At 39.6% G+C, this 12921-nt stretch overlaps 2 protein-coding genes across 3 annotated transcripts in view; one reads left to right on the top strand and one right to left on the bottom strand.

Moving 5' to 3' along the window:
* CWC27 (CWC27 spliceosome associated cyclophilin) overlaps positions 1 to 2133 on the bottom strand; it is a 104894-nt gene extending 102761 nt beyond the window's left edge. Inside the window, exons 1-2 of the mRNA XM_065860543.2 lie at positions 1968 to 2133; positions 1018 to 1114 (exon numbers count right to left, since the gene is read on the bottom strand). Of these exons, the coding sequence (XP_065716615.1) occupies positions 1018 to 1114; positions 1968 to 2009 (139 nt within the window). The 5' untranslated portion in view covers positions 2010 to 2133. The remainder of the gene's footprint in view (positions 1 to 1017; positions 1115 to 1967) is intronic.
* Positions 2134 to 2332: 199 nt separating this feature from the next.
* On the top strand, positions 2333 to 12647 carry SREK1IP1 (SREK1 interacting protein 1). 2 transcript variants are annotated; one of them, XM_065861185.2, is made up of 5 exons: positions 2333 to 2429; positions 6170 to 6217; positions 6805 to 6945; positions 9047 to 9125; positions 12031 to 12647. In XM_065861185.2, exons 1-5 carry the CDS (start codon positions 2417 to 2419, stop codon positions 12218 to 12220), a joined length of 471 nt encoding a protein of 156 aa, XP_065717257.1. In that variant the 5' UTR covers positions 2333 to 2416; the 3' UTR covers positions 12221 to 12647. The 2 variants fall into 2 exon arrangements, with proteins under 2 accessions (XP_065717257.1, XP_071658899.1); XM_071802798.1 differs by lacking the exon at positions 2333 to 2429 and adding an exon at positions 2468 to 2631.
* Positions 12648 to 12921: the final 274 nt, after the last annotated feature.

The raw sequence follows: 12921 nt of genomic DNA, 5'->3' as shown, positions 1-12921 counted from the left end.
CATCTATCACATAATGGTTGTGGGATCACAACAAAATAAAAGAAATGAAAATTTAACTTCACTTGACATATTATTTCCAATTGATTAAAAAAAAAATCTGCAGCGTGCTTCAAGACAAAGTAGGATGTGCAAATGTTGCAGCCTAACTACATATATTCATAGATGGTTATACTCTAGAGTACTCACAAGAGAAATAACTAAAATTTTTTACACAAAGTATAGGATTCTACACAGCAGCCAGACAAATTCAGAATAAAAATAAAGCCTAGTTCTTTAACACTGAGGATAACTGAACTCTAAGGACACACCGAGGGCTAAGAAACTGGTTTATCATTGCAAAAAATCTCCACATCTCCAGATTAGGTGTAAGATATGGAACAGGCTGGATCTGTGCTGGAGGCACAAATCCTAGACTACTATTTTTCCTTAATAGAGGAAGGCTAAAAGAACTCTTAACTGCTTTATAAATGCACAGCTGGTAACACAGCAGCAGCTAGAAAACACATAAAGGCATCAGGTCCTCCACAAATTCTTGTTACCATTTTCCCAACAGAGAGCTTCTCGTTCTTGTACCCACTGCAAAGGGCATTACAGAGCTTCCACCAACAAAAAAACTATAGCAAATGAAACATGAGAAGCACAAAAAAAAAAAAGTAAGTAAAAATGATGATACAGAAATGAGAATTTTGGAGGTTGTCCAATAATGTATCACTGCCATTTCATACATACATTAAAGAAACAGTTATACTTTGTAAACACTTGCTGAAAATAGGTCTTCCCAAAGCCTCTGACATACAACTCTTCAGATATACATAATCTATATTTTTTCCACCGGGTTGCTTAGTAACCTTAAAAAACATTGTCTGAATGTTAGTTAATATTTACTAAACAGAAAAAAATTCATTAACATATTAAAGTTAAAACATAGTTACAACCTCTACTTTACAGACAAGGCATGAAGATAACAACATTGAATATAAAATAATTTTAACAATTCCTATCCTATTCAGTCATTACCTTCCATACAAAGCTGGATGAAATTTCGACATGCTTTTGGTGCTTCTTTTGACCATAATTCTATATCTATATCTCCTGCTGTTGTCCTCAACAAAACCTATAAAAATTGAGATAAATACATCATTAGTTTTATTGCAACTTTGTCACTGTGCAAATAATATATTTGCTAAGTTAAACCAGTGCTTCTGAACTCATTACATTACTAACAGTAGTAGACATTCAAATGTGCCAGATAGCTACTGTTAGTCCCAGACAGTATTGTCAATTGTTAAGATACAGTTCTGAATTAATATATATAACAAGGTTTTGAGGCCAATAAGCTGTAGTACCTGACACATGAGAGAAACCTAGATACCCTTTATCGCTTCCATAATGAAGCAACATAGAAAACAAAATTATGCCTTAAATCTCCAAAAGCATTATACCTCTCATAAGCCATACCATTAAATTAAATGAAAGATCATATTAAAATTAAGAACTTAGGATACACTAAAGAATAGAGGAAATGAAACACTTCAAGGAGTGCTCTGTGTCATGTACCCACACAGCACACATCGTGCTTTGCCTCAGGTTACATCTTCAAGGGCTGTACCACCTCAAACTAACCAAACCAGCACCACAACACGGATACCACCGTCATCACCACACGCATGTCCTCCTCACCTGTCCCCACCCCTACAACACGCAATTCCTTCACACCACCCCACCATTCAAAAGCAACCCTTGTGCACACAGTGACCCCCACCCCCGGCTCCAGAGTGCGCAGAGTGCGCAATCCACGCGCCCGAACGGCCCCGCGCCCCACGCACCGCACACGCGCCCCACGCACCGCACACGCGCCCCAGCAGCAGCTCCCCGCTCGCAGCCCCCTCACTGTGGGGCAGCGCAGCTCCCTTACTCCCTCCGGCCTGGCCTCGCCCACGGCAGCCCCTGCCCCCGGCGAGCCCCACCTTGCCGTTGGTGGGGGGCTCCTGGATGTAGATGTTGCTCATGACGGGGGAAAGCGAGTCCCAGCAGGGGACCAACCATCCAGGCCCGACAATCGGTTACGCTTCGCCTGTAACGCTGCCTACCCCTCCGAACCTCCCGCCATCTTGGACGCATCTAAGCAGCCCAGGGAGGTGGGGAGGTGGCTCCCCAAGCCAGGGAGAAGGACGAAGTGATGAGTCCCAATTTGAAGTCTCCACGGGAGTCACTGAGGAACAAATTCCTTTCAGAAAGACCTGAAGCCTTCTCCAGACAACTGCAGCCCCTCCCTGTGACTCCCTCCCAGTACTGAGGTCCCCCGTCCTCCCTGTGAGAGGTACGGTCCAAAAGTGCGCCGGGCAAAGTCTTCCGGCGGGGAGAGACGCCGCTGCGAGTCCAGGCCCGGACGGCGAGGGCGGTGGCGGGAGATGCCATGGCGCTGCCGGGTAAGGGGCTCCCAGCCAGGTTTGCGGGGACGGAAGTCTCAGTAGCTGGCTGGGCCCACGGCTGGCATGTTGGAAAGGGGAAATAAGCGGCGGGCCGATGGAAAATTACGCGGGAAGGTGGCAGGACCGCGCGTGCAGCGAGAAATGGGGCGGGCGCATTTCCCTGAGGCCGCCGGGGCTGCCGTGGAGAAACGTTGCTCCGGTCGGCACAGCCGGTGTTCTAAACCAGGCGGCGTTGCGGTAGCGGGGGGGAGGCCGGGAAGTGGGCTGAGGGTCAGACCAGCCGGGGCTGAGCGCAGCCATGCACTCGGTTCCTTCTAGGCCTGTGGGGCCTCTCCCCAGCGTTTCGGGTGGATGATGACCAAGTTCCTGTCGCCTGTTAGTATAGGCCACCTTCTTTAAAGTTAGATCCAAAGAGTGGCAGTTGTTCTTAGACTTGGTTTTCCTTGCCGTTTTTTGTTCTGGATTGTTTGTGTCCCACTAGATTATTGCTTAAATAGACCTGCTGAGAATGGTGGTGAGACAGGACAAGCAGGAACACCTGCTCTATTTGCGAGGGATTTAGATATATGTTAGACAAACATATAGCCATTACTTCATTTTTTCTTTATCCTGAGATGTGAGGAGTGTTTGGCTGAGAACAACTGAACAAGTCTGAGCTTTGGTAAGCTTCCTCTTAAGAAAAGAGAAGACCTTAATAAGCATACTCCTCTTCTAGAGGGAGTTCTTGAGGAAGATATCTCATGTTTGTGTTTGAAGGTTTCTAAAGCTTTTTCTGCAACCTTGTGCTCCACTGAGGGAATGAGGCCCATAGTGATGGTTGCTATTGTCAGTTGTTAATTTTCTTGAGGATTAATACCTGCTAAGACGACAGTGAGAAAAGGAGGCTTCTAGCAATTTGTTTGCTTTTAATCATATAAAACTTCATCTATTCTAAAACCCTGCTTCTAACATCATTATTTAGAGCCAAAAATAATAATAAAATTTCAATCTCAGGAATTTGGTGGGAGTATTTGGTGACAATATTCGTGTCATCTGCCTGGTGTTTCTGTTGGAAATCCTGACAAATGGCACCTGCATATATTATGGAAGATTTTGTAGGGTGCACATGACAATACTGACCTCCCTTGAGTGGAGTACCAAGGCTTTCTTTACCTACAGGTCGGTTACCCAGTAGAGCTGAAGTTTACTGAATATTTCAGAAAGCTGAGATAAAGTAGGTAGCTTGGGTGATCTTGCTTTCTAGTCCCTAGGTGTAGTTAAGAAGCAGTTGCTGTTTTGAGTATTTCTTTGACATGACACTGCAAGGTACAGGTATACTTTTGTTCCTTGTTTCTTGACATTTCCTTCCATGTTCCTTACCTCCTTGACTCTTCTGGATTTCCCTCAAAAGATAGCCATAAAACATGCATCTAAACACTGCTGAGTTTATAGACCCTGAAGATGATATGTGTAAGGAACATTTAACAAAGAACTGTTGTTTTTACATAACTGAGGACCTGGCACCTGACCCCAGCAGGGGGGACGGACCGAAAGACATCGGACTATGAATCCTTAATGTAATACACAGCCTCTTCCCGGAATATATACTGATACCTGTATAGATACCGATACCTGTATTGATAAGTTAATTTAGGGGGAAGTGTAGCCAAAGTACCAGGAATCCATATCTGGGATTTTGGGAGATATAAGCAGAGGCTTTTTGCCCTATTCAGTGTGCCTACCTTTAGGTAGAACACCCGATCTTGCAAAATTGTTATTAAAATATGCTTTGCCAAGAGATCCTGCCTGGGCCTATTATATTTGCAAAAGAATTGTTTCCTACAATATGTAATACTAAGTTTTTTTCTACATGGCAGAAAAACATGTGTTATAATGGAATGTATGTATTGTTATTGCTTAGCTTTCCAGTACTCTTCATCCGTAGACCAGTAAGTTGTCCACGTTTTCAAGTTAGTTTTCCAGCCTGGGGTTTGAAGGTTTCTCTGTTGTTTTGAGTAAAATTTTCTGAAGAGAGTGCTTGTCTCAGTAAATCAAAGTTTAAATTATTGGAGATGATGTACCCCCTTTCTGGTTTTCTAATTTCTGTCATGGGTTTCTTGTTATGTTTGCTTAATTATTTATTTACATAAATGACCTAGTTATTCAGAAAACTCTATATAACTGTTGAAGGCACTGATTTTTTTCATACTCTGTTCAGCTGGAAGATAGAAGGGCACTGTCGAGGGTTTTGATTGCGGGGTGACAATAAAACCCTGACAGATGTTTGTTAACCTCCTCTCCTACCCCCACTTTCCCCTTTTGCCCCTCCCTCTCCCCCCTTCCCACTCAGGACAGGCGATCGGGAGGAAAAGAAGGACAGAGAGAAGAGAGTTGGAAAATTAAAAATGTTTTACTAATGCTACTAATAAGAATAGATACACAAAATACACAAAACCAATCTTGAAAGTCTCAGCAACTGCAGAGCCAGCACCCGAAGTCCTGGATTGGACTCTGCAGCCAACCGGAGCTGGATTCAGTCTCTCACTAGGCCTCAGTTCGCAGGGACGACTTGCAAGGTCCTCTCCTAATGTCGGCCATAAGCAAAAGGGATGAGATTCTCGTGATCTCCCACTTTTATAGGAAGTATACTCAGTTGGTCAGTTTCTTGGTCACTTGTTTCTTGTTGCCCCTCTTGTGAGATGTCCATCCATGCTTATCAATAAGTTAGCATTCCATTGCTATGTTTACCAAAATATGTATCTGGTTCTCCAGGAAAATGCAACTAATATGAAGGCTTTAGCTGACAGGCAAACTCACTAAAAGAGAAACTTGTTTTTTAACAAAACCAGGACAGGCACCTGTTTATTTTGGAAATTCAGTTGTGACTTTCATTACACATAGGCTCAGAAGATAGAAATAAGACTGATCTGGTTTTGAGGATGGGTCTCTGGGGTTTCTGTTTTTCAGAGTCATGTCCTATTATGTCTGTTTAACTTAACTGTGGGCTCAGATGGGAAAATAGCACACTTTCTGTGATTGAAGTTTATACTGTTCTCATCCTCTATCCTGCATAGCATCTACACGCTTTTCTGTTACTGTTTTAACTTTAATTCAATTTACTTTCTTGCATCCATTAATTCTTTCTATTTGGTGCCATGTTGCCTGGATTCAGAATCACTTGCAATTTGTTTAGCTTTTTAAAAAAAATTTTCTTTCTGTCTTTTGCCACTTTTCAGGAGTGATTATTTATCTCTTTTTTTAGTTGCCCTTTTAAGACAAGTCTTGCAATTAAAATGTAAATTACTTCAGAGTTTCCATTGAATGTCTGTCAACATCCACACACTGCTCTAATTTATAAGTACACTTGTTGTGGATCACTGGAATGTCACATAGCTGTTACTGTGTTCATACTGTAACTAAAGAAATGCATAAGCTTTCAGAGAAGTTGAATAATTATTAAAATTATAATGGAAAGGTCATAATAAATCAAGTGAGGATTTGACAATAAGATATGTAAAACTAAATGATCCATAGCCGTTTATACTAGCCAAATTTGTTCTGATAAATTGCTGCACAAAAAAGTGACCTTAGAAATGCACTGGTTTGCTTTTCTTTAAGTTTTTTTAAGAGATTTTAGTGTATTTAGTATCCGGAGAAGTGATAACTCCTGTCTACATGTTGACTTTGTTAAGCCAGCTTTAAAAGAAACTTTAGAGTTCTGCTTAGCAACATCAAATTGATGAAATTTTCTCTTTCAGGTGGAAATAAGGATAACATCAGAGCAGGATGCAAGAAGTGTGGCTACCGTAAGTCTGTAGCTTAGCATTCCTGTGTAATCTGAATTACAACCATAAATTACAAACCGTATTTTGAATTAATTTTATTTCTTTTATTATTTCAACATGTGTATTCAGCACAAGGTTTCTAATTCTGGTCATGATTATTGAGATCTGAAAACTGAAAATACTAGTCAAGTAGTAGCTCGTGTTCTGATTGTTAAATATTATTTCTCACAAGCAAATAAGTTTCTTCTGTTTCACTAGAGGGAGACAAAGGGCAATATAACATGCAGGTTTTAAATATTTCACTTCATGTTCTTAGGTAATTTCTTCAGGAAGTATCTGAGACCATTAAAAAAATAGACAGTAAAGGTTGGACAAAATCTTTAACAAAAATAAAAGAGAGGTCATAAATTACTATTAAATGGAATAACATTGTGCAGCCTGTCAAAATTGAGGCACTTTCAGAGTAAGTCTTCTCCCTCCTCATTCACAGATTGCCGCCTAGCCTTTTTCACTTATCAAAACTGAGTAATAACAAGATGAATGTCCTTTAGTTTCTGATATTTTTTGGTAAATTGTAGTTTTTCTTTCTGAATATTTGTTTTGTTCAGCTGGTCATCTGACATTTGAATGCCGAAACTTCCTCCGAGTAGATCCTCAAAGAGATATTGTTTTAGATGTCAGCAGCACTAGCAGTGAAGACAGTGAGGAAGAAGAACTACAGAGATTGCAAGCCATGCGTGAAAAAAAGAGTAAGGTTTTTGTTTTTCTTGAAGAATAAATTGGATAATAGTCTTCTGAAGTATTAGAACTCTCATTTTATCCTTGTTGATAACAACTATGAGTTCTTTTAGGCTGTGCTTTGAAAGTATTACACTTCATGTGTTCAGACTTCAAAGACTTAATATACCCACATCCCTTTTTATTATTATTAATTCCTGTCATAGGAATTGAATAATTACCGATTTCGAACATTTCCAAAAGCATTCCTAAATACAAAATATTATAAGACTTTTTCTAAGGAGCTGCTTAGGAGAAAGTGATGTGGATGTTTTGAGTTAATCTTTTAATTATGGCATGTAGTTTAAACATCTTAAAATTGATAGTAACTCTTTAATGACAGATATGACAGCTGAATTTCTCTCCAGTTTCTAAGTAGTGTTTTGACTGGAACAGCTAGTAAATTGAATTTAAACATTCATATTTGGCGGAGTACTGCTCTCTGTTTGGAAGGTCTGAGCATCAACTGTTTGTCAGAGAGAGAATAGATGGGTTATTTAGCAGATACTCGAGTTCATTTGAATTTGAACTCCAAAGAGGCTGTTCCCTTAAGCGAGAAGGGGAGGTTGTTCAACTGTAGTATGTTTTAAATGAATCAATGTTCTTCCCCTCTGGCCCTTGAAACATCATGTTTTGTTCTGTTGCTCTCACATTCCAGACTTGACATTCAGGTCCCACTAAAGACACTATTTAGGAAGAAGGCATAGATAGAACCCTGTAATTTGCTGGAACACTTCAAAAGAAGTGGATAGTCTGCTTGTCAGGAGTGCTGAACAACAGTCCTGTCTTGGAACAAGTGTATGCAACAGACCTTTCTTGGAACAAGTCTCTTTGGAAAAACTTGTTCCCACTTATTATGTAGTTTTGAATGTAAAGGGCTTTTTTGTCCCTCAACTGATTGAAGATGGATATTTGCAGCAAAAACAGCTGTTTACTTGATCTTGTAATAACCCTCTATTATATGTTCTTCCTCAAACTGGCTGCCATGTGTGCTGTAAGGAGATATGTATCCTTAACTGTCAATAATCTAGGCAGGATTTTGCCATTTTCAAATGGCCTTGTCTTCTCAAGATTTTTACTCAGTTTGCACTTAGATTTTTGTACCATTTTTCTTAAAAAAATACTGAGTATTTTTTCACACATTCTTGTTCATAGTTTTTAGTTGCTCCAGAAGTAATTTTGTTTTTGTAACTCTTATTGAGTTTTTTCAAATTTTGCTCCAGAACATAAAGACCAGTAATTATTATTTGTGGTAGCAATGGAATAATTACACTATCAGGCAGACTTGATGGAGCGTTATTTATATGATAGAAATAAGATGAGATGCTCAAAAACAGCTATCTGTTTTAAGGATAAATTGTAAAGCCAGTATTTTCCTGTTAGCTGACATTGTAATGTGTATACATGTAGTGGATTTGTATATTGAAGAATTCAAAAATACTTCTTGAACTGGTATAGAAAAGTCCTAAGGTCAGAAGTTTCATCCAGTGTGATAAAAATATTGCTTGTAAGTGAAATGTGAAGATACTATACAATCCTATACAGTGTTAGGGCAGGAACCAAGCGGGACCAGATGAGGAATGACTGCCAATTTTTGTAGACAATATGTTGACAGTTAACTCAGATTTATCTTAGTTACGGCATAGCTATTTGTGAAGTGTGAAATGAGGATGTGTGAAAGTAATTCAAGTAAGCCTGAGGGAATATTCTTTTTTTGGTAGGTTCTAGTTAAATGACCTGTTTTCAGACTTGGGCAAGTATTTTAAAATATGGAAGTACAGATATGAAAACCTAAAGCTGATGTGAACATATAGGAAAAGTCACAACTTTTTTGCTACATTTACGGGCCTTCGTTCTTAGTGCTTAGATCAAAGTAATGAGAATGTAAGTTGTATAAAAAGCTCTGCTACTCTGCAAAATATTTTTAAAATTACTATACTAGACCAGAATTTGGAGGAAGGAAAAGAAAAACTTGTAATGAGAATTTTGTTGTAATTTTGCATTGCTATTGAAGCCATTCTTTTAATGCTGATGAAGACAAGTATTTTGTAAACTGTAACTTTTTATCCATAGATTTAAATGAGGAGGAGGAGAAAAAGAAACAAAAAAGGAAAAGCAAAGAAAAACCAAAACTAAAGCGACGAAGGAAAAGGTAACTATCACACACTCATTTTAATTTTGAAATAGCTGCAGAAATCTTTCTGATGGTTAGGTTGTTTCTCAGAAAACATTGCTTCTTTTGATGCAACTTCATTTGCAAATACATCTTTGGTTTGAAAAGCTTCTTGTTTTCCAGTGAGAATTCATTTGTTCTTTGAGTAAAGGTGAAGCCACAGGTTTTTTGCTGTGTTAGGATCATGGAAGTCTAGAAGGCACTAGCAAGCTGGGGTTCTGCAAGTCTGGGAAAGCAATTGCTCCTTCAGACTATTCAACACTAGGCAGGATGTGGTGGGAAAAGAACAAAGAGTAAGGAGGATTATGGGGTAGGTCCTCAACTTAGTGCCTCTGAACTGCTGGGAGGCTTCTCTGTGTGAGCTAAAATTCCCTGTGTGTACACTAGCACATGTACACACACACACACACACTCTGAGTAATATGTAAACTATCAGAAGGAAAACTTCTGTAGTTTTATTTAGCATGTGTTGAGTTTTAATGTTCCTGTTACTGTAGAAACCTAAAAGCATGTTACTCCAGTTTCAAATGAAAATGTCATAATACCCAAATTTGTTGTGAATCTGAGTTTTGGCCTCCTGACTGATTTGTTTCTGATTCTTGGAGACTATGGGCTGGTTAGTTAATCACAAGGACTGTTGATGAGACAATATCCCAGGAACTGCACTAAGAGCTAGGAAATGTATAATATATTTAGAGGCCATAGTAAGATATTTTTCAGAAATAAAGAAGCAGAATTTAACACTGGTTGTATTGGCATTTTTCCCCTTCCTTATTTATACAGTGTAACTCTGACTTACACTTATGGAGGCAGTAGAAAAGAATAAGTCTGCTGGCTGTAGTCTTTATGTGCAAGTAATTAATAGTTAACCATGTAAACAGCAGCACAAAACTGCCCTTTTGAGTATAATAATCATGACTTTTATTGTCATCTTAATTCTTGTCTATATGTAATCCTTCATCAGTGCTGGTTAGAAACCAATATTACCAGCTGCAAGAGGATCCAATTTTGTGACATCCATTTCTCTTAGATTTTTGTGTGAGAGAAATACGTTATGTCTGAAGGCATTGCTGTAGCATTGTTGTTGACTATGTGAGATTTTAAAAGCTGGAAGCTCTATTTTACTGTCATACTTTCAGTTTTCTGTTGATCTGTATAGAATCATAGAATGGTTTGAGTTGGAAGGGACCTTAAAGATCATCTAGTTCCAACCCCTCTGTCATGGGCAGGGATACCTTCCACTAGCTCAGGTTGTTCAAAGCCCTGTCCAGTGTGGCCTTGAACACTTCTAGGGATGGGGCATCCACAGCCTCTCTGGCAGTCTGTTCCTGTGCCTCACGACCCTCATGGTGAAGATTTTCTTCCTTATATCTAATCTAAATCCACCCTCTTTTAGTTTAAAGCCATCACCTCTTGCCCTATCACTACATGACCTTGTAAAAAGTTCCCCTTCAGCTTTCTTGTGGGTTCTCTTTAGGTACTGGAAAGCTGCTGTAAGGTCTCCCCGAAGCCTTCTCTTCTCCAGGCTAAACAACCCCAACACTCTCGGCCTTTCCTCATAGGAGAGGTGTTCCATCCCTCTGATCATCTTCATGACCCTCCTCTGACCCCTCTCCAACAGGTCCATGTCCACCTTATCTGGGGGCTCCAGCGTTAGGTGCAGGACTCCAGCTGCGCTCTCGTTAGGATGGAGTGGAGGAGAATCACCTCCCTCAACCCACTGGCCTCGCTTCTTTTGATGCAGCCCAAGATACAGTTGGCATTCTGGACTGCAAGCACAAATTGTCAGCTCATGTTGAGCTTCTCATCAAACATCAGCCCCATGTCCTTCTCCTCAGTGCTGCTCTTAATCCATTCTCCCCCCAGACTGTATTTGTGCTTGGGTTTGCCCCAACTCCTATGGAGGCAGTTTTGCTTGGCCTTGTTGAACTTCATGAGGTTCACAGAGGCCCACATCTTGAGGCTGTTAAGGTCCCTCTGGATGGCATCTCTTCCCTCCAGCGTGTCAACCACACCACACAGCTTCGTGCGATCAGCAGACCACTGACGGTACACTTGATCCCACTGTCCACATGCCAACAAAAATGTTATAACAGCGCTGGTCCCAATGTGGACCCCTGAGGAACTCCACTCATCACTGGTCTCCACTTGGAGATCAACCTGTTGACTGCAACTCTTTGAGTGTGACCATCCTTATCCATCAAGTGGTCCGTCCATTAAATCCATGTCTCTCAAATTTAGAGAGAAGGATGTCATGCGGAACAGTGTCAAATGCTTTGCACATGTCCAGGCAGATGACACCAGTTGCTCTGCTCTTATCCACCAGCACCGTAACACCACCAGATTGGTCAGGCATGGTTACACTTAGTGAAGCAATATTAGCTGTGACCAGTTGCCTTCTTATTTTCCATGTGCCTTGGTATAGTTTCTAGGAGGCCCTGCTCCATGATCTTGATGACAATAGAGGTGAGACTGACTGGCCTGTGGTTCCTCAGGTCTTCCTTTTTTCTCTTTTTAAAAATGGGGGCTATGTTTCCTCTTTCCTAGTCAGTGGGAGCTTTACTGGACTGCAACAACTTCTCATATATGTCTTCTCTTAATCTTTTTCCTTATTGAAGGTTGAAAAACACACAACTTTCCTATTCAGTTGTTAATTAATCTGTATTATAAACATACTGCTTTTCTGGCACAATAGTCTGATTGTCATTCTGTTGAACACGGAGACTAAGAAATTATAAGCTTGTAGATGCTAATGTGTGAATTCTACTCCAAATTCAATTTGTGACATTGTATAAATACTGAAATTACCCCCACACACACATTATTCTTGTGGCATTTCCCTTCTTTAATTGCAGAACAACCTGTGTATTTTTTCTTTTACTAGATCTTCCTCATCAAGTGCATCTGAAGAGTATGAGCCAAAGTCAAAAAAACAAAAATCACACAAAAAAGAAAGGAAAAAGGAAAAAAAGAATAAATGTAAGAAAGGAAAACATCATAAAAAGGAGAAAAAGAAGAGACGAAAGGAAAAAAGTTCGTCTTCTGATAGTTCAGACAGTTCTAGTAGTGACTGAGATGCTGGCCTATTCCGTTCACTTCTGCAAAGGGGATGATTTTACTTTCATGTCAAATTTATTTATGCTTTGCAATGCTCTTGTTTGAAAATGAGATATATATATTTTTAAGAAATCTATTTGCATGTATCTGTGCTTCAAATTATTAAATGGACCTTTTGGGAAAAAATCTGCTCTTCTATTTCAAGCTTATTAATACTAAACCATGCGAGTTTAATTAGTTCTTCACACTTAATCTTAGTTCAGTTGTGATTAGTTGTGTTTGGAATCCTTTGCACTAGGATATGGTGAACTTCATGTTGTAAGGCTTTCTGTAGAAATATTTGGACTGAAATATACTTAGTTTCAGAATGGTTAAATCAAATTTGGAAATTCAAGTGAGATTTTCTATTATGTTATCCTTTAAATAAAGGTACATTTTGCATAACATTCTCTACTTACATACATTAATAAATAAGTACAAATATGGAATAGTGTTTGGGTCCAGAGAAGGGAAAGAATGGACAGTGAGAAGGTAAAAGAGACTACTCCCTCAAAATAATCTAAAATTAATCTAGTCATAGACCATGCAACACCATGAAACAGACATCCTGTTGAAAGGATCACTGTGGGCAAGCTGAAGACAAACAAAAGCTATTAATTTTTTTTAAGTACTTTCTGCCTAGGTTTTGTTCTTTTACAGTTTGTCCAATCTGATTTTT

The sequence above is a fragment of the Patagioenas fasciata genome, chromosome Z (genome assembly GCF_037038585.1).
Source record: "Patagioenas fasciata isolate bPatFas1 chromosome Z, bPatFas1.hap1, whole genome shotgun sequence".
Lineage (NCBI taxonomy): Eukaryota > Metazoa > Chordata > Aves > Columbiformes > Columbidae > Patagioenas > Patagioenas fasciata.
This window is presented reverse-complemented; position numbering and strand designations above follow the sequence as displayed.